Here is a 20962-nt window from a genome sequence, read left to right as displayed (position 1 = left end):
TGATATACAATTAAGATTGCCACTGTAGTAAAAGGCAGCAATTAGGGAGAGAAATATTAAGTAAATATTTCAACAGGAGAGCTGGTTAACACTTCAGATTTCAAAGTGTAAACACAAAACAGTTATTTTGCTACTGTTAAAACAAGCAATAAAATAAGACAAAAATAAAACAAACTCCAGGGACACTCCAGACACAATCTAAACCCATTAACGGAGTAGAATCTTTGAAACTTCACCAAGTAGAAGATTTAATTCAAGTTAAAATCCAAATTAAACGATCCTACACAGAATTACACCCAGACAAATTGAGAAATTACAATAGAGGAACAGCTCCGCAGGGCTTGGTTTATCTGTAAGTCAATTCTCAGAGACTTTTAGACTAACCCATAAAATAGAATTAGCCAAAACGCTCAGATTGGTACTATAATTACAACAAATATTACTAGTACACTTCCCCATCCTAACTAAAGAACCAGGGAACAGCTTGGTGGTGGTCTCGTTTGAACCTCCCAACTGACCTTCCTTCATTCTCTCCTTCAGCGTGCACAGCAAGGGGACGCCCTGCATCTCCCAAACCCACCCCGATTCAATCTTCTGCTCCCTCGTCATCACAGCCCACTCTCCCCCAAACCATCATTATCCCCAGGGTTGGCCCGGTGGATCCTGTGTTGGCCAAGTCTGTGCCATCGAAAAAAACCACCTCTTCTAAGAGATGGGCTCCCATGTCTGACAATGATGAGATGGAAGGCAATTGGGTTGTTGACCCTGATGCCCCCTTCAAGGAATTCATCGCAAACTGTCCACCTGGTTACCACTACTACAAATACTACAACACTGTAGGCAGGATAATTGCCCACGTGCAGAGCCGGCTCGGATACCCGCTTCCAACATTCAGAAAACCCCTTTCATTCGTGCGACAACACGGCACGAATTTGGTATGTTAAAATAGTGCTAATTCGTACGATTCCGACGATATCAAGAACGTCCTAATCGGTGGAGATTTGACGGAGTTCCGTGTTGGAGAAGTTAGGCACAGCAGGTCACTGTCAGAGACCAGGGTCGAGACGAAGGAGTGTCTCCATAACGGAGGGCTTCGGCCTCAGCGACTTCTGCCAAGAGCGCTGTGCCTAGTGACACGTCCGTGCCCTAACTTACTGACTGGCAATTAGAACCTAGGGGGGGTAACTCTAGTTGATTTTTCTACTGGGGCGTAACCTATGTACAAGTGGGATATATATATGGTTACAGCGGGGACGGGTCCGCAATTGGCGGAACTGAACGGAGCGGAGCTAACGGGGTTTAACCATTAGCCGACTGAATATTACCGACGAGTCGGTTCGCGGGGTTAGCGGAAAGGCAGGCGATAACCCAGAAACGGAAAGGAGGGATAAGCCCGAAGGTGGACTCTGCAGGGCAGGCGAGTGTATTGCCCAGCGGAGGCGGGGGTGCGCTAGCGGACGTCGGAGCTGTCCGGAAGTCTTCGGGGCTCCGTACTTAGGGAGGCATAGGTAATAAATTGAAATGAGGGGGTGGTGACCATCGAGGGGTACCGAGAGGATTGCGGAATAACAGGGGCTCCGAGGTTAGTGAGGGAGGAGCGGAGTTGGATCGGAGGGATCGGAGGGACCGGAAGTCGATGGCCGGGAATGGATATGACAGTCACGAGTATGTGCGGGCATGGGAATCTCAAGTGGCAACCCAGAATTCCAGCCTCACTCGTTCCCACGGCCTCTAATAAATTGGTAAAAATGCTTATCGGCTGCATGAGAGTTATCTCCAGCCACATTTCCAATTTTGGCCCTTAATTCCGTAAATCCGTTGAGAAATCGCTTATTTTCATATATTTTCATATTTTGCCATCATTTCAGTTATTGATTGATATTCTTTTATTGTTACTGTTACCCTTTTTTATTATTTCGCCTAATAAGGTACCCATGTGCCATATGGCACCAATATTTCTCATCTATTATTTCTAAAAATAATTATTTCTTATAATCCTGTACATACCGGATTTTTGAAAAGAAGTTCTCCCCTCCCCCAAAATACTCGAAGGTGCTAGGATGCGCTAGAGTTGGAGGGAGTGAGTGGAATTCCAACAGTAGGAATAAGGGCAACAATCTAGCCTGCAACAAGTGGGTAGTGGATTTGTTGAGCCCGGACCTTGCGGAAATCCCGGAGAACCCACACCGGAGTTAAGGATCGAGAGCATAGCGAAGCCAAGAGAGAGAGTAGGAGTTTAGGGAGAGTTTGGCCCCACAAGCTTAGTCGGCATAGAGAGCTGCGAGCCCTCTTTCAATGCCAAACTCACTGAAGTGCATGGCTGTCAGGGCACACACCCTGACTAGCCCGGACCCGGACCTGCATCCGGACCCGCTTCCACCTGCCGCGCTTCCCACATGCGTGCACGCTCCGCATGCCACATGCTCCGGGCCCGGTTCCTACCCCTTCATGTGACTTCCGGGTATCCCCGGAAGTTTTCCTGATATGGTGGCCACTGTGGGAAGATGAGAAGTTAGCTTCCTTCTCATCTTCTTACCCACAGTAGGATTGTGCCCTGGATAGGGCTGGCCAGACCTGAGGCTGTGGGCCATAGGGGAGGGTCATGGGGACCCGGGAGTCATCCCCTGACACAACCCCAGTTCTCCTCAGTCCTCAGTTCAATCAAATATTAAGCTGTATAGAGCTATGATTATTCAACAATGGGGAGGAAAAGGAGTTCCCTTCCTTTTCCCAAATTCCCATGTTATTGTAATCACATTGTTTGTACATGTTTAATGCAAGACAAATGAACAATAAGATAAGAAAGTAAAGGGTGGGGTTACCACTCCTTACACAATCTCAACAAGATATAAATGGAATAAAATAGGAAAGCATGTGCAGCCTTCTCAGGCCTTATGTTAGACATGGGTCCGGGGTCGGCACCAAGGATCGCCGTTGCAGGCCGCTATAGGCCATGATGGCCGCAATGCCATGAACAAGGCCTGAGGGTAGTGTCAGAGACCAGGTTGAGACGAGGGAGTGTCTCCATGATGGAGGGCTTCGGCCTCAGCGACTTGTGCCAGGAGCACTGTGCCAAGTAACACATCCGTGCCCTAACTTACTAAACTGGCAACCAGAACTGAAAGGGGTAAACTCTAGTCGATTTTATTACTGAGGTGTAACCTATGTACAAGTTGAGTATATATATAGTTACAACGAGAGCGGGCCCGCAAATGGCGGAGCCGAGCGGAGTGGAGCTAACGGGGTTAGACATTAGCCGATTGAATATTACCGACGAGTCGGGTTACGGGGTTAATGGAATGGCAGGCGATAACCCAGAAACAGAAAGGAGGGATAGGCCTGAAGGTGGGCTTGCAGGGCAAGCGAGTGTATTGCCCAGCAGAGGCAGGAGTGCGCTAGCAGATGTCAGAGCTGTCCAGAAGCCTTCAGGGCTCCATACTTAGGGAGGCATAGGTAATAAATTGAAAAGAGGGGGTGGTGACCATCGAGAGGTACCAAGGTGATTACGGAATACGGGAGCTCCGAGGTTAGTGAAGAAGGAGTGGAGGTAGACCGGAGGGATTGGAGGGAGTGGAAGTCGATGGCCGGGGATGGATATGACAGTATCCCCTTCTTAGGCCTGAACCCTTGAAGGCCCAGAATTAGTAAGGTGAGGGGAGCTGTACTTACAGAAAGAAAAAATGAGAAAATGAAATGAAAACGGAAGTGAGGTGTGGAGGGAAAAGGAGAAATGGGAGAGGAGTCGGGGTTCCTAAGGGGCTTCGGGTCCAGGCTTCGCTGGGTACCGAGAGTGGAACGCTTCGACGAGGTCGGAGGCATAATCGAGTTCGCTGGCAAGGAGCCATTGTGTCTCCTCGTCGGTCCCTTCATAGCCTAGCCACTTGACCAAGTAGAGCAACTTGTTGCGTCTACGTTGTAACAGGTCTATCACCTCTAGACTCAAGCCAGAAGAGAGGGGGAGGGTTGGAGTGGTTGCAGGCACAGGTTCGTTAACTTGGTGTGGATTCCGCTACTCCTCACTGTCTAGCTAACTATACAGCTGGTCACGGTATCACGGAAGAGTCCGGTAATGACAAATAAGGAAAGAACAATAAGAAGGGGAAACATCAGGTGGAAATGGAGTCAGAAAAATCAGGGAAAATAAGAAATGTGTAGGAGGGAACATTGGCTAAGGGTGGTAGAATCGCGGGATTTGGCTTGTTTATGGTACACCAGAAAATCCCCGTTACAACGTCGGTCGATCTTGGAGTTGAGGATCTCCTCCATCTCGAACTCCATCTTGCCTTCGATTTCTACGGGAGGCGGAGGTGGCTGGTGGCGGTTCGGAATGATGTTCGGGACGGAGGGTTCGATCTGCGAGACATGGAATACCGGGTGAATGGCTCGCATGTTTTCCAGCAGGCGGAGAGTGAGGGAGTGAGTTCCAACGTGGGCAATGATCTCGAATGGGCCGAGATTTTTCTCGGAGAGCTTTTTGGAAGGTCGGGTGGAGCGGAAATACTTGGCCTTTACATAGACCAAGGTTCCTACTTCGAAAGCTGGGGCAGGACTCCGACGGGAGTCTGCCAGGCCCTGATAACAGATCTGAGCGAGATGCATTTCCTCGCGAAGGAAGTGGTGGAGGGAGTCGAGATTGACGGAGTAATCTTGGGCGCGTACTGATGTCAGGTCTCGCTCCAGGTGAACAGTGATGTTCGGATGGTAGCCTTTGTTGGCGAAGAATGGGGAGACGCCCGTAGTGGCATTCGGAGCGTTGTTGTATGCGAACTCTGCGAGAGGCAGGAGTTCGGACCAATTGTCCTGCTGGTAGTTACTGTAGATGCGCAGGTACTGCTCGAGCATCTGGTTCATCCATTCGGTCTGACCGTCTCCTTCCAGGTGATAAGTGGAGGTGAAGTGGAGGCAGATGTCGAGGGCCTTACCAAGCAAATGGAAAAAATGAGAGACAAACTCCGGACCCCTGTCGGAGGTGACGTGGGAAGGAACTCCGTGCTTGGAGAACACATGGAGGAGGAAGAGCTTGGCCAGTTCCGGAGAGGTGATGGGGTCGTGGGTAGGGATGAAAATGCACTGTTTGGACAGGCGGTCCATGACGACCAAGATGGAAGTGAATCCGGAAGAGGAGGGCAGCTGTTCGATGAAATCCATGGAGATGGAGTTCCAAGGACATTCGGGGATGGGGAGTTGTTTGAGTAAGCCGTAAGGCTTATGATGGGGAACTTTGGCATGGGCACAAGAAGTGCAGGAGGATACGTAACTCTTGATGAAGTTACAGATGCCCAGCCAGGTATACTCACGACACACTAGATCCAGGGTCCGGTTTTGACCGAAGTGTCCGGAAAGTTGGTGGTCGTGTTTGTCTCGCAAAACGCGGAGACGGAGGTCGTTAGAATCCGGAACATAAATGCGGTTGTCCAGCCTCAACAGGCCTTCGGCATCAACGGACCAGTGGGAATTGGGGAGGTTGGGGGAAGCGAGATGAGGAGAGATTGTGGTGTCGGAGGAGAGGGAGGCTAGAATGTCTCGATGGAGAGCCTCTGTGTCGACGAGTACAGCTGCTCGGATTACTGTGGCAGCTAGGAACGTAGCTCGTAAGGACGCAGTGAGCTGCTCTGAAGTGAAGACCGGTTGGAAGTTCTGCAGATTGATGCGAGCATAGTCCATATCCCCTTCTTTGGGATAGACATCCCAGCGTCTAGTCAACGCATCCGGTTTTACTCCGAGTCTTCCGGGACGGAATCGGACAGTCATGTGGAACTGGGAGAGGAACTCCGACCAGCGGGCTTGCCACCGGGTCAAGAGTTTGGTGGTGGAAAAATACTCGAGGTTCTTGTGGTCGGTGACAACGTCGATTGGGGTTCCTGAACCTTCAAGGTAATGACGCCATGATCGGAACGCATCATGAATGGCGAGCAGTTCCTTGTCATGGGTGTCGTAATTGAGCTCCGGCGCCGAGAGTGTTCTGGAGCGGAAAGCGACAGGTCGAATCTCTCCGTCATCGCAGCGGATGGACAGGATTCCGGAGATTGCGTAGTCGGAGGCGTCGGTTTCTACAATGAGGGGGGCGTCAGGTAGCCAATGTGTGAGGATAGGAGCAGAAGTGAAGGCTTCTTTCAAGGTGTTGAAAGCAGAGCGACAATCGTCAGAGAATAGCCAGGGGGCTCCTTTACGCGTGAGGCGCATCAAGGGGACCACAATGTCGGAGTATTGGTGGATGAAACACCGATAGAAGTTAGCGAAGCCAAGGAAGGATTGGACATCCTTGACTTTACAGGGCTTGGGCCAATCTTGGATGGCTTTAACCTTCTCGACGGACATGGTGAGTCCGGAGGGAGAGAGGCAGTATCCGAGATATTCCGTAGTGTCCGTATGAAACTCGCATTTCTTCGGATTGGCATATAGGCCGTGTTTGCGGAGTCTCCTAAGAACTTCTCAGACATGCTCCTGATGTGAAGCCATGTCTTCCGAGTAGGTAAGGATGTCGTCTAGGTAGACTACCACAGAAACATCCAAGAGGTCGGCAAAGATCGTGTTGACGAATTGCTGGAAGGCCGCAGGTGCATTCGTGAGACCGAATGGCATGACAAGCCACTCATAGGAACCATAGCGCGTGCGGAAGGAGGTCTTCCATTCATCGCCTGCTGCAATGCAAACCAGGTGGTAAGCATGCCGGAGGTCGAGTCTGGTGTAGACCGTGACACGGCTAGGTGCGTCAAGGAGGTCGGAGATGCAGGGGAGTGGGTAGCGATCCTTTTTGGTGATCTTGTTCAGCCCTTGGAAGTCAACGCAAAGATGGAGGGATCCGTCCTTCTTGCGGACGAAGAGGACCGGTGCCACGTGAGCAGAAGTGGCGGAACGAATGAACCCGGAGGCCAGGTGTTCATCTAAGAACGCCCGGAGGGCCTCGAGTTCCGAAGTAGAGAGAGAGTACATAGTACCCAAGGGTGGTGAAGTGCCTTCCTCAAGGTCGATCTTCAGGTCATGCTCACGGTGCGGTGCCAGCGTCAAGGCTTTGCTCTTGCTGAACACATCCGCGAACTCGTGATACTCCTTCGGAACGGCTGAGAGGTCGACGGAATCGGTGTGGGATGAGGCAGCCCTCAAGCGGCTTTCCTCGGAAGGGATGGTTAGGCTGAAGGATACCGATCCTTCAAGTCGACAAGCCTTCGCGAATGCGGAACGGCTGACAAACTCGATAGATGGTAATGGAGGAGTGGGAGCCTGTGACTGAGGTGCTGGCGAAACATCAGATGGTTGGATGTCGGACGATGGCAGTGGTGCCGGAGACGACGGGGGAGAGCTCGGAGTAACTGTCTTGGTAGGTTCGGAAGTTCGGAATGTAATACTGCTTGATACCCAGTCAATCAACGGATTGTAGCGGGTAAGCCAGTTGTGTCCTAGGACTAAGGAACAAGATCCATCCAGTGATGTGACAAAGAAAGTCATGGGGGTGATGTTTCCGGAAGCGAAGCGGAGGGGAATATCAACGGCACGGGTTATGATTGAGTTGGTGCTACCATCAAATAGGCATAGTTGTAGGGGTTTAATCTGGTATGTCTTCAAGGCCAACTTCTTTACGAATGTGTCATCGATGAAGCAGTCCGAAGACCCAGAGTCTACGAGTGCAGGTACGTTCTCATAGGAGCGAAAAAGTTTATTTTGTGTCCTATTATTGGACGGAGGAGAAGGGACAGGAGAAGAGAAAGAAGAGAAACAGAGAGAGGTGGATCAATCTATGGAAGTAGTCGGAGGAGGCGGAGGAGAGAGTGGTACATCAGCAACACTATCTACAACGGGTAGAACATTAACCAGGGGGTCAACATTGAGGGGAAAATAGACCATTTGAAAGAGAAAAAGAAACGGGAATATGGAGGGAGGATAAGTCGGAGATGGAAGACGCGTTTAAACGCACTTCTTTGAGCGCACGGAAGGAAGGATCGCAACCCCCGGTCCATGCGGAGTCCACGGGGGTGCAGACTAATTTTTTGCTTCTGCGGAAGCGGATCCTTGCTCCTCGGTCTGGGCCAAACGGGCCTTAGACATGCGAGAAGAAGACTTGGGGCAATCCTTGACCATATGGCCAGACTGACCGCAGAACATACAAAGTTTCTCGTCGAGACGATGCTTACGCTCTTGTGGCGTGAGCTTGCCGTTGTCTCCGAGTTTAGACGAAAGGTCCGGTTTAGCGGAGCTGGCTTCGGACTTCTTAATGTCCTTTGGAGGCCTACTACCGGAAGCGGAGTTGAAAGAGGAGGAGGAAGGGACGGGGTCGGAACGAGAAGCGGCGGTGGACTTGTCGAAAACATTAGAGGAAGAGGGTTTCGCGTGATGTGTGTCAGGGACAGCTCCGAAAGTGGCGAGGTCCCTGCGTGCGGGACTCGGTAGGACGAGTAGCGGCTGTGCGTAGTGGCAATCCCATCGTGGGGTGAGCGTCCCCGACCACTTAGTCTGAAGTGGGAAGTTGATGATTATCATTAAAAGGGAAAAGCTACGGTACTTACCTGAAGTGGGAAGTTGAGAAGAAGGCTGCTTCTTCTGTTCCCACCCCAGGCACTATTATATACATGCGGTCAGGGTCACGTGGAGGAAGCCACGTCATCTCCACACACAGCCGCACCTCCCTGGGTGTCTCCATGGGAGATCCCGGAGGTGGCCGCTCAGTAGGCAGGAGTGTGCGCGGCACGTGTGGCGATCAGGGGGGCGGGGTCAAGTATGTAGTAGTACATGGAGAAAGGGAGATCGACCGTAGAATAGAAATAGAAATAGAGATAGAGAGAAGGGGGGAAATGGGGGAGGGGAGACGGGGAGTGATAACGGGGTAGTGCAGTACAGTGCGGGGTCAGGCAGGTGTGCCCTGACAACGTGTAACTTCAGATTTACGCTCCCAATAGTGCGCATCGAGAGTTTGTGACAAGGTGCGAAGTTCCGAAAGAGTAGAAGGTTTACCTACTCTGGCAATATCGTCCTTGATACGTTCCGGCAATCCGTTGTAGAAAAAACGATGAAGCGCGGCTTCTCCATAACCATGAAGTTGAGAGGCATGTCGGTTGAACTCGACGATGTATTTATTGATGTGGTGCCCGTCCTTCATGTCCAGGGTCATTAGTTGAACTTCGGCGTCGCCCACGGGATCGTGAGGACCGAAGTTAGTTTGAAGTTCGTTGACGAACTCTTGGTAGTTATTCATCCATCACGGACGAAGAGTAGAATTTTGGTCAAATAATAAATCCGGCTCAAACCAATCGAGTGCCATTCCCTTGAGGTAGGACTGTGCAAAGATGACCTTAGCGCGGTCGCTAGCAAAAGCGAGGGGACAGTCCTGGAAATTGAGTTCGCATTGGACCAGAAATACTCGGAGTTCTCGGGGATCTTTCCCATCGAACTGTTCGGGCTCACGGACCTTGGTCCGGAGAGCAGAGGATGGTGGAGGTGGTGGACGACCAGTGTGATGAGCCAAGCTGGCAATGACTTGGGCTAATTGTGCAATAGCCACATTGGGGATGGGTTCCGCATCGTCGGTGTTTGGGACAGTGGGGATGGGAGGATCAGCAGGAGGAGGGTCGACGAAGTTGGGGACCTCGGAACCGAGTCCAAAGAAGTGGACGGGGTCTATGGGTTGTTCCATGGTGTCTCCGAAGTCGGAATCTGCAACTGGTGATCGATTCCTAACGGGGCGCATGATCGGGGTCGATGGGAGAGGGGTTTCAAGATTAGAAAAGCTTCGAAACTCAACTGGGTTTCTCGCCAATCGACTAGGACCAGGCTGAGAGGGTTCTGGGGACGATGAGGCAGAGTTGGGAACTAATGTGCATAGTTGCAAACGAGTGCGAGGGGCTTTTGGTGCCATACAAGATGTGTACTAGTCAGGGAGTAATAAAATACTGTCAGAAACCGGGTCGAGACAAGGGAGTGTCTCCATGATGGAGGGCTTCGGCCTCAGCGACTTATGCCAGGAGCGCTGTGCCTAGTAAACATGTCCGTGCCCTAACTTACTAACTGGCCACCAGAACTGAAGAGGGTAAACTCTAGTCGATTTTATTACTGAAGTGTAACCTATGTACAAGTTGGATATATATATGGTTACAGCGAAGACAGGTCCGCAAATGGCAGAGCCGAACGGAGTGGAGCTAATGGGGTTAAACATTAGCCGACTGAATATTACCGACGAGTCGGGTTACGGGGTTAACGGAAAGGCAGGCGATAACCCAGAAACGGAAAGGAGGGATAGGCCCGAAGACGGGCTCTGCAGGGCAGGCGAGTGTATTGCCCAACGGAGGCGGGAGTGCGCTAGCGGATGTCGGAGCTGTCCGGAAGGCTTCGGGGCTCTGTACTTAGGGAGGTGTAGGTAATAAATTGAAAGGAGGGGGTGGTGACCATCGAGGGGTACCGAGGGGATTGCGGAATACAGGAGCTCCAAGGTTAGTGAAGGAGGAACAGAGGTAGACCGGAGGGATCGGAGGGACCGGAAGTTGATGGCCAGGGGTGGATATGACACCCTCCACACCATACATATGTAAATACACAGGTACAACAAGGAATAACAAGGAATAAACATAACCACCATCCCTTACATTGATTAGCTACTGGGAATTTGAAAATCCCACTCAACTGCCAAACTGCAGTGGTCCATCCATGAAAACAATGCAGGGTGGTTTCATGCACTGTCAATCTCAGCATCATCCCAGTCCATCATGATGAGTTTTGACTTGTACCTAGTTGGCAATGCTCCTGTACTGAGACAAGGTAGGGAATGAATGGTAGATCTGGCACACAGAAGAGTGGAATGTATACCTCTCCTGTAGTGCAAGAAGAGCTGCATCAATGGTCACATTTGCAGACACAATATTACCCTCCTTGCATTGAACCTCAGCCTCCCTAAATGCTTCCTGTGCATGTTCAGCCAACTGAAAGGCCCGATCCCATCCACCAAAACTCAGTCTCTTCAAACCCTCCTTCCCCATGTCTTCCTCTCGATTGTAATATGCTTTCAAGCCTGCAATATATGCACTCAGCATGACATCAAAGATTGTCTCACATACACAGCGAAGCTGGAGAATGAAAGGAAGGGAAGTTTCAATGTCAGGTAGCCGCATACCATGCCGGAGGTCTGGTGGATCTCCTTGAAAACAGCCACGTAGAAATGTTGGATTTGGCATCCTTTCAAACCTGAAAAATTCAAAGGACCAGCCATCGGAGAAAATGCAGTGGATAGGTAGAGAAAAATGATGAAAGCGGTTGCTGCCTGTACATCAGGGAGGTCAGGAGCAGAAAGGGTAACCATGAAATGCCGGGGCTCACCATCACATTCAGTTATAACCTGAGCAATAGCCTCCAAACGTTTCGGGTCATTTCCCACAAGGAGCTTCATCTCAATGAAAAGGACCACAACAGCACCGAAAGTTTTGAAGACGTGCTTGATGAGACCCTGTGTACCAATGTGACCAGCGAGTATAGTCTCTGGGGTATTCCTCAGTATGAAAGTGAACTGTTTAACGAGGTGGTTGAGGACCTGTTGGTTGCAGTGAACATTGAGGGGGACAAGAGAATCAGCTTATCCATACCGGAGAGAAAAACCTCGATCTCGCCTCTTCTGTCCGATGAGTAGAAGGGTGGCCATATTGCATTAACATGACATCCATGTCCATCACAATCGACTTGAAAAGATTTGTGGGAATATGACAGCGGTGGATTTCAAAGGTTCCGATGTCGTCCAACTTATCCCAAGGTTGAAGTCCGACGCGAGGAGCGGCCTCATCATATGTGACTTCAATTCCCACACCATGTTCTATGTCAACCCGTTAGCGCACCAGATTCCAAGACGAAGATAGGGACAGACTTGAGTCGTCGTCTTTCAATGGAACATCAAGATCGAACTGTTTAACGAGACGGCGTACAACGGCCATAGCGGCATCTGGTGTGTCAGGAGTTGTGTGGGTATCCGTAGAGTCATGCCGTTGCCTCTTGGATGCCATTGTAGTGGATGAAGTTGTACAAAACCGCGGGTCACTTAGATGAGCGCAAAAGGAAATGTGCACGTGATCAGTGCAAAATAAGTACGTTTGGTCTCTATCCAGGTTCGTTTTATAAAATGATAGGTTAGAAAAGGTATTACGAAGTACGTGGACGTGGAAGCCTCAGCCTACGATGAAATTCAGGAACTCTATAAAGGGACTAGTCAAATTAAAGGCTCATATTTTTTGTCGGATAACTTATAGATGTCGTAAGGACAACAAGATCGATTTTGATACGGGCTCGTCGAGCTGTAGCTAGATCGACGCTGCCCTCGATGGACGCAGCATCACTTGGACTGCTATCACGATGTCTCTCACTGCCAAGGTAGAGCCTCTCGTCCTCTGCACCAACATCAGTAACGTCCGGCTTCTCCATTGCAGCACGTGAGGGAAGAAAGCGGGGTGGTGGATTGTTGTATACCCGTGGTACTGATAGGTTTCACGCACAAGCAGTCGCACGCTTGGGGTTCTGGCAGAATAGGCGCACAGAGGGTGGCCTGTAAACCCTCCCCGTGGTAATAGTAGTTTCCCTGAGAAGACAGGTAGGGTTCTGGAAATATCTCGCCAAGAACAGGTTTGACAACGCCGCAGCATCGGACTTCATGATCGTGTACTGTCCAATTGTCTGGCTCGACGACGACCAGAAAGGAAAACTGAGGTTTGGGTTAACCCCGCAAAGGATTCTGGGCCAGACACCAGCCATGAACCATCTTACAACGGATCCAAGCCGCAAGGCATCAGGGGCCATTCACACCATTTGGCACCTCCAGTGGACGCATACTACGAGTGATTCTGTTACCTCATAAGATAAGAGGCCGCGAATGTCGCAAGCAATACGGCTCATTGCTCCCCTGTATCACACGAGACATGAGTAGTCGATCTCAATAAAACCAGTTTATCTCTTATCACCTGAAGATCGTAATAGGGTAGATTAGGAGACGAGGAGTGCGGGGAATCCTCGCCAGATCGCCGGTTGATGCAAGTATGCAGTTGATGGTGTCGTGCTCTGATTCTGATGATCATTCGCTCAATTATAGGGAACGCTGCAAAGGCGGAGCTTTTAAGAGATCTTCATACGAATTTTTCATCGTCCCGAGCGTCTTCTTCAGTGGGTCAGCTTCGGACGTGATCAAAAGTTACGATCGCTGATATTCAACCCCACCCTAGTACCATACCTACCCGTGGAGATACCATCCAACTTGTTGTTGAAGAGGATTGGTGCCCATATATTTATACTTAGCCTTGTGGTCATTCCTAGGGTTGACGAAGGTATGGCTTGTTTTTTTTAGTGCCGCCATAGCTTATTTCCACTTCATTTCAGCATTTCAAGGCCTTTGATTCCGGCTCTTGTATCATACCTGTCGGAGTTTTACAAGCGCCACGACTTGCAAAAACGGATAACTGTGTTGTTCAGTGCCACGAGCCTTGCAGGCGCATTCTCTGGGCTTTCAGCCTACGCTGTCATTCATCTCGATGGTAAAAGTGGCAAACCGGACTGGAGGTGCGTTCGTCGTCACTTCGCCTCAGCCCTGCTGATTCTTGCAACAAAGTTGGATCTTCTTCTTAGTCCGAGTTCGTCGCCGGAGATTTTAGATAAATTTAACCCTGAATCGATTGATATATGTAGGAAAGCATCTGCACCGTCATAGTTGGAGTCGCTTCCTGCTTTGGGGTAACGAAAGATATTCCGAGTGCCACCTTCATGACAGAGAGAGAAAAGTCTGCGTACATACGTGCACTCCAAGAAGACACAGCTCTCGACACAGCGGACGATAAAACTGGTTCTCAAGCGTGTGGTCAGCTTTCACAGCGCCTCACGTTGAATGTGTGATACTACGCCATACTGCTGTACTATCACCTGCATCTCCCAGGCTATTCTGTCTTTGGACTGGCATACTTGTCACGTTGTGAATCGCCGATAGAGCCGTAGATTTAGCCTCGGGAAGTCTAGGTTACTCGCCCACCAAAACCAGCTTTATGGAGTCCCCTCATTCGCTTCCGCGTTTGTTTGTGTGTCGTTCATCGCGTTGCTAGTGGATTCAGATCTTGAACCCAGCATTTATGTAATACAGTGAGCCTTGCAGCCGCCTATTTCAGCGACAAATACCATTACCGAGGGCTAACTGCGATTGGTTCAAGTTTCATAACTCTTGCAGGTTCCATCATGATGTACTGTTCGTATACATCATTGACGCCAGGAACATGACATTGACTCAAAACTTCATAGACGGCACAGATGTCCATGTGAGGTATGGTTCGCTATTCGCCCAAGCGATTGGTATTTCCATCACTATTCCGTGCTTGGTTACGTGGATCCCGAAGTAGGATTGTTGCACTTTTGGTTCTTGTTCAATTCACGAGCTCTTCCGATACAGTAATGTTTATCCTCATTACCGACGGCGCTGCGGCTATCACCCTTTGTGACATTCACAATGTCCTCATACGCCTGTCAGACTGTGCTCACCACATCCGAGTTTTAGCATCCATCAACAGCAGCTCCAGAGGAATACTGGCGACGTAGCTGTACCTCGATGGCCCTCACTTCCACCAAACGACGAAAGTCAATATCAGCTGCACTGTCGGTGAGAATATAATTGTTCTCCACTCTGACGCAACGACTCTAAGCCGAAAAGAGCTGTAGCCAAAACACTTGGATAAGTACTTCAATTTCATAACACCTAGTACTCATCGTGGACATCTCCCTAGGACTAGGCTATCTTTATTATAAGAACTTGCAGAAGTCGAAAGAGCGCAGTTTACATAACGACACTCCGGATGATGATGTTGAAGAGAAATTGAGGCTAGGTGACAGACATCGAGACCTCTTATGATTGGTGTGGTTCATGCATAAACTAACGAGTCCGTTATGACCTTGTATTGCATGGATGTTTTCAATTGCAATCGACCAGTTGATAAGATAGAGCGTGTTGAGACCAACAGTCCAGTCAGCTTATGTAAGCACCAGACGAGAAACAAGCTTTGTGCCTGTGCCACACAACATATCTCGGCTAATGTGTAACATAACATAAGCTTTGTAGAGCTTTGGCGCTTTTGCCTCTCTGAAACACTTTTGTATGGCAACGTTGCCACTCAGCGAACGTTGCGTATAAAAGAGAGAAAAATTTGGAACCATCTCCCTCAGATCTCTAACATGAGTCTGAGGTAAGAATGATATCTTTCCAATTTTTTGCATGTTGTAACTCATGTATTGTCTATGCCGTAGCTAACTTGAACGCTACATAGGTATTTACAATATAGATCTCTAACATGACCCTAAGCTAACGCTACATAGCCTTATCTTTGAAAGAATGTCAGGTAGATGGAGGGTATGGACGCGTAATTTTGCATCCCTGAGCCAGCATCGCTTCAACACCATGATGATGTATAAGGAGAACAAAACCGAGGAGTTCATACAAGCCAAATTTGGGAATGAGCATTCCAAATGGATTCGCAAACGGGCTCGAGGGCTTGATCGTCTTCATCGGGAGGGGACACGCCGAGCTGAGTGGATAAAGGCTGGGGTTCAAGAGAAGCGCCGGATGGAGGAGGCAGCAAAAAAGGGAAGGAGGGATGAGATGGATAGACAACTTGATGCAACGGAACTGGTCCTAGATGTCACCAAAGTTGACATGCTGAAGGCAGGCGACGTGATCTTTCAAATCAACAAGCACCGATCTATAGGTGAAGATGATCTTATACCACCGAAAACGCCTGTTTGGAACCTCCACGCTGGGCCAAGGAAGGACTTATTAAAACAAGTTATTTCACGGCACCTTAATCGCCATTCCATGGACAGTTCAGCGATGGATTAGATCGACTGAAATCTCCCCCCTCGATCTCGTCATATAATCAACTGTTTTGCACCGATCAAGTAAAGTTGTATGTTTCCTACCGATAACACATCGTTCGTTTTCTTCTTGACTCCTTGTGTTGAGACTAACTGCCGTTGCAATGGTTGGACCATGGCTCAGCGAGGGTTGCTTGCGTAAGAAACTTCTCACTTGCTGACCTCCATTCGCAGGCTCAGTGATGGAGCACCCTCAGTTTCTGAGAGGGAGACGAGAAAGGAGGCAACTGTTTGAACGAGATGTATTGCTCCGACACCTCTTTCAAATCGCTCAACACGTCAACATCATCCTCATATCCGAGCCGCTTTTTCGGGGTGTTGTCGCGGTACCAATCGCCGAACATGAAGCCCGCCATAATATCCCAGCCGGCGTCATCCAAAGTGTTTGACTTCAGGCCATACTCGATCTCCTATTTGCGCCAGGCATTAACCTGAGCTGGTTAGGAAGCTCAGGCATTGATGTCCAACGCACGTTCTTCCGCAGTGTCTCCAACCAGCCCAAATGCAGCCGCCACACCCCTCCAGCGCTTGGACTATATCTTACCTTCCGTGAAAAACGCTTGCATTTGAAAGATCATGGTGAAGTGCAGCGGAATAGCTAATTGCGCAACCCTGCGCGACAGCTGTTTAGCCTAATATGCCGGGCCTCTGATGCACACTCTTTCGTAATGTTAAAAGGAATACCGAGCTTGTGCGCAAGATTCATAGGGTTGGGGGTGGGCACGAACCCAATAAGCACGTAAGGAACAACTTGACACCACGTCAATCGAGTCATAACATCCGCCTAGGCATCTAAGTACGACGTGGTGCGTTATGGGTTTAGCATAGAAATAATAGATAAAGGAAAGGCTGACAGTGAAAAAGCGTTGTTCAGAATCTTTCGTGGAAAGGCAGTTCTGGCAGCGGGTACTTTTCCATCTACTCGATCCCATACGTCTGCCGTCAGGATGAGACACCACGCTCTTACTAGACATGGTCCCTGGGACAACATTGCCTTTGTTCAATCACAGCCCAAACCAGGTTTTGCAGGAAGCTTTCGATTGAACATTGCGAATAGTTTCTCCTTGTGGATGTAATGCTATTGGGGGGAAAAACTGTTTGAAAACATCGACTCGTGGGGTAAATCAAGTGAGTCAGTGAGAGTGGACGTGCAGCGGAGATACACATGTGTGGTGTCCTCCATGTTGGAAACGTTCGCCTGGAGACGTGATATCATGTTATCGAGTACCTGAAACGAGCGCCAGGCGAGGGTCTTCACGCAAGTTACTGGCATCTTCAACGCAAGAGTGGTCGGTTGGTTGTCCCTGTAATGGATCGGAAATCGTCCTTGGGGAAAGACGGACTTGGAACAGCGTGCTCATTCCTCTCGATGCCAGAAGCACCGAAGACAAGTGCGCGTCTTAGAATAACGGCCATAGTTGAACGGCATCGCAAAAAAATGAACTACGAGTTAACGAGACGCGTTGTCTTCAATTCACGCTGACAAATCGGTCATCATTGTTCCAGAACATTGCAGTCTGCGATACCAGCAAGCGCCATGCAGACTCATACCAGATAGTGGTATCAGAACTAGATAGTATGTGAGAAGCGCTGGCAACTCAGGCCTTCGTGGCCTGAAGAGCAGAGGGAAACAAAACGACTGAATGTAGTGTGGAGCCTGCCAGCTGCTACCCAGCACGACTGTAACCATGGAAGGGGCTATGGTGATCGTATCCTTCTGACGCAGACCCACCCCCGTCCTGAGTTAAATAAACCGACTGGCTCAATTAACGCCGAATCGAATGTTGTCGCAAGTGGAGTTTGTTGTTGTTGTTGTTGTTTATTCTGGATATTTAACCTGCAAACTGTAGGCTGCTCGTGAGAGCGCCAAGGGCAGGGGTCGAGATAAATACACAAAAATAAGGTGAGAAAATAAAGAAATAAGTCCGATTCGGGTGTCCTTAATCTCTCTGATAAGGCGTTGCCCAAATGCTGCTCCACTTTTGAGTTGTCGTGTTGGGTTGACCGTTTTTAGGTGTCGGTTTCGAAAATGGGATGGGTTCCGCCTTCCAGCGGTGTCATATCTCGGGGTGTGTCTATTCTGTCCTTCTCTCTTTCTCGTATGCTCCACTCGCTGACAGAAATCCCGCTACCCTCTCTATTCCTTTCTCGTCCACCAGGAGGTCGGCAAGGATCAGTTCACCTTCATCGTCTGGGAGCAAGTTTCGGTGGTGTTCGTGCTTGGGACATTCGAGAAGTATGTGTTCTCTCGTTTCTACGGGTTCTCCGCATGTGCAACTGGGGTTCTCTTCTGGTAGGAAGCGTTTGTAGAATTGTCCGATGAACGCATGGCCGGTGCGAAGCTGTACTAGGCGGCTGAGGGATTTGCGGGAGTGGGACTTGAACCGCTTTGTTGGTCGCAGTTGCGGTTCTATGCGGTTACAGCTTCGGTATTCTGATGGCTTTTGTTGTATAGGGTCAGTGTTCCAGCGAGAGATCCATTCGTCCTTATATTGGCGTTTGTTTAGGTTTCTCATGAATGCCGCTGAGGTACTGTACGGGTATTCGGACGGCAGGTTGGAGCCTTCTTTGGCTAGGGTGTCTGCCCGTTCGTTCCCTTTGATATCTTCGTGTCCTGGGACCCACTTTATAATTACGTCGCAGAGGGGGCGTTCTGAAAGAAGGAGGGAGATGGTGTTGCGGAATCGGAGTGATTGTTGGATGTCCAGTCCTGGGACGTGGCCATTATGCGCTGGAGTGCTCCAGTGTTATCGGAGAAGATTGAGAGGGTGAGTTTGTCTCCTTTTTGGTAGTGCTCGTCGAGCCAGATCTTGAGGTTAGCTGATCCTTGCGCTAGTCCCTCCATTTCCGCATCATACACCTCTGCTCTAGGTCCTGTTCCCCCCTTCCCTTCGAATATGACACGCGCCTTTTGGTAGGCTGCAAACCCGTATCCCGTTTTTCGGATGCCCTGGTCATGCGCAAGTGAGCCATCGGTGTATAGTAGGATGTGGGACTCATCGCGTTTCCATTTTTTTAATCCGTTCTTGTGTTCCTTCGCCCAGGTCTTTTTGGCTGATTCTCCTGGTTCGTTGGTTGGTATTTCTATCTTTACTCTTCCTTCTAAGTCGTCTATTGTTTTTGCCCATGGTGGTGCTGGCCATAATGTTGTTGGTTCCATTTCTGTTTCGATTTCTTTTGCCATTCTCCAAATTTGCGTGCTATTTTGGTCTTTTTCTTTTCTTTTTTCCTGTTTCTCTTTGTTTTTTAGGTTTCTTCTTTAGGGTGTGGTATCGGGATGGGGGGCAAGTGGAGTTTGATGTCGGAAAATCCCGAATAACGCATGATAAACTGTTTTACATATGGGTTTTTGGTATGTGGGATGCATTTTTCAAACATATAAATACGATTTACTTGAATACATTCCGTAGCATCAAAAACGCAACCCACACATCAAAAAATCCATAAACAATTTATCAAGCGTTTACTTAAACGTTATACGGGGTTTTCCGACACATTGTGCCCAGCTGATGCACGTGCACACTCAGTATCAAAGCCGACTCAAACGGGGATAGAGGCTGGGGGATCCTATCTGAAACAGGGGGTGCAGGAGGTAAGGGCAGGACCCCTAATTTCTATCAAAGGGGGGCCCGCACCAAGGTGCTCTGTGTGCTTCCACGGTCGGTTGCAACAATTTGCACTGGTCAGATAAGTGTTAGTATGATTAATTCGCAGTTTTACATAACTCTACATTGTGGAGGTGATAGCCAGAAAAGTGGGAGGATCATCGAGAGGAAAGATGCATTGATAATGCGAAAAACGCAATCGTTGGGTACTCAACCAGATGATTCTCAGTCCATTTCATCGTAAGCAGCGTGCTGTTTGTGCGTACCAGGGCAGGCTATCCTTTCTTTGTTCAATAGCACCCTTGAGAACCCAAAAAGAATGACCAGATCCCGATACGATGTAGGCACGGCAATAGGGAAGCGACGCGCCCAGCCATCCCAAACCAGAAAATGTTTGCAACAAAACCAAAGTGGGCTCCCTATGTGATTCCGACATGCATTATGAGTTTGGGTGGCCTTGTCCATTATAAAACCCGTACGTATCCGCGGGTGCGTGTGTAAAATTCAGGTTTGCGGCATCGGTGAGTAATGGGTAGTTGGTGAGGAGGAGGCATCGACGGCTCCCACTGAGTTCATGAGATCTGAGAGCTCTGGGTATCTACGTCGAGATCGTTCAAGTCCTCCGGGAAACTCGTGTTGGCGACAGAGAACACCGAGAACGCTTGCTCTCCTTGGCCATAGGTGCTGAGCGACCCCGCGTTGTGACCCTGAGATTCTGTTGAATTCTTTGGTTCAGTGACCAAGCAAGGGGTTGAGATGGGTCGTGTAAACGCACCATAAAAGATCCGTTGCGATTTAATACAACAGCTGTCTGCAGCTGCTTCTTGTAGTTTTGCAGTGTCTGCGGGTCCTGAACGCCGAGCCATGCAAACAAACCATCGTCAGCCCAAAGGCGCCAAGAAAAAGCAATGGAGTATATTGACTTTGGTCCAGGAAGGAAGGGGTTGACCATATCCCCAACATTCGACTCCGAGTCTCCTGCACAGGCTGCAGGCGCCTTCGGCATCGAGGTCGACAGGGCATTTCTGTCGATTAGATCGGGGTAAGCTTTTGGGAGTTGTGGCATATAATGATATGCTCAGACCTTCCTACGGATACGGCATGTGGCGCAGCCGACCGGTTGTATGTGATGCAGAGGCAGTGGGGAGCTGGACAGTGTTCATACAGCAGGAGAGACAGCCCATTTGAGCTTATGCTTTATATCCTGCACAAGTGAATACAGCACTCAAAGCCTTTAAGACTAAATTGGACCAGCATCTTGGATTAACAAATGAAGTGACCTTCTATAGTAGCTTAAGTGTGACATCGTGAACCTTCAAATGAGCAAGAGACTGTGATAGCCGGGAGAATCTCGGTTTGCGAAATGGTAATGGTGACTCGTTATGGAAATATGGATCAAGTAGGGTCTCAAAAGAATGCAGAAGTCCCAATTAACAATCCCGGGCGAGTTTCAAGAACTAGAGGCGGCGAAGCTATTTTCTCGGTGATGCATGTCGATC

The 20962-nt window shown here is 49.5% G+C and overlaps 1 protein-coding gene across 1 annotated transcript; it reads left to right on the top strand.

Annotated features, from left to right (window-relative positions):
* Positions 1-18667: 18667 nt before the first annotated feature.
* Positions 18668-19889, top strand: EI90DRAFT_1365468 (uncharacterized protein). Its single transcript, XM_039051731.1, has 4 exons — positions 18668-19210; positions 19269-19540; positions 19598-19703; positions 19761-19889. Exons 1-3 carry the CDS (start codon positions 18985-18987, stop codon positions 19643-19645), a joined length of 546 nt encoding a protein of 181 aa, XP_038907521.1. The 5' UTR covers positions 18668-18984; the 3' UTR covers positions 19646-19703; positions 19761-19889.
* Positions 19890-20962: the final 1073 nt, after the last annotated feature.

Source organism: Cantharellus anzutake (assembly GCF_015039405.1).
Source record: "Cantharellus anzutake strain C23 chromosome Unknown EI90scaffold_306, whole genome shotgun sequence".
In the NCBI taxonomy this organism is placed as follows: Eukaryota; Fungi; Basidiomycota; class Agaricomycetes; order Cantharellales; family Hydnaceae; genus Cantharellus; species Cantharellus anzutake.
Note: the sequence above shows the minus strand (reverse complement) of the source record. Positions and strands in the feature narration are given on the sequence as shown.

Bases quoted from the DNA above. Each gene is read 5' to 3' on its own strand.
- EI90DRAFT_1365468 (XM_039051731.1), top strand. From the start codon at position 18,985: ATGGTGGTGCTGGCCATAATGTTGTTGGTTCCATTTCTGTTTCGATTT. The intron at 19,211-19,268 runs GTATGTGGGATG...TACATTCCGTAG, and splicing joins GTTTTACATATGGGTTTTTG to CATCAAAAACGCAACCCACA. The intron at 19,541-19,597 runs GTCAGATAAGTG...TACATTGTGGAG, and splicing joins GGTTGCAACAATTTGCACTG to GTGATAGCCAGAAAAGTGGG.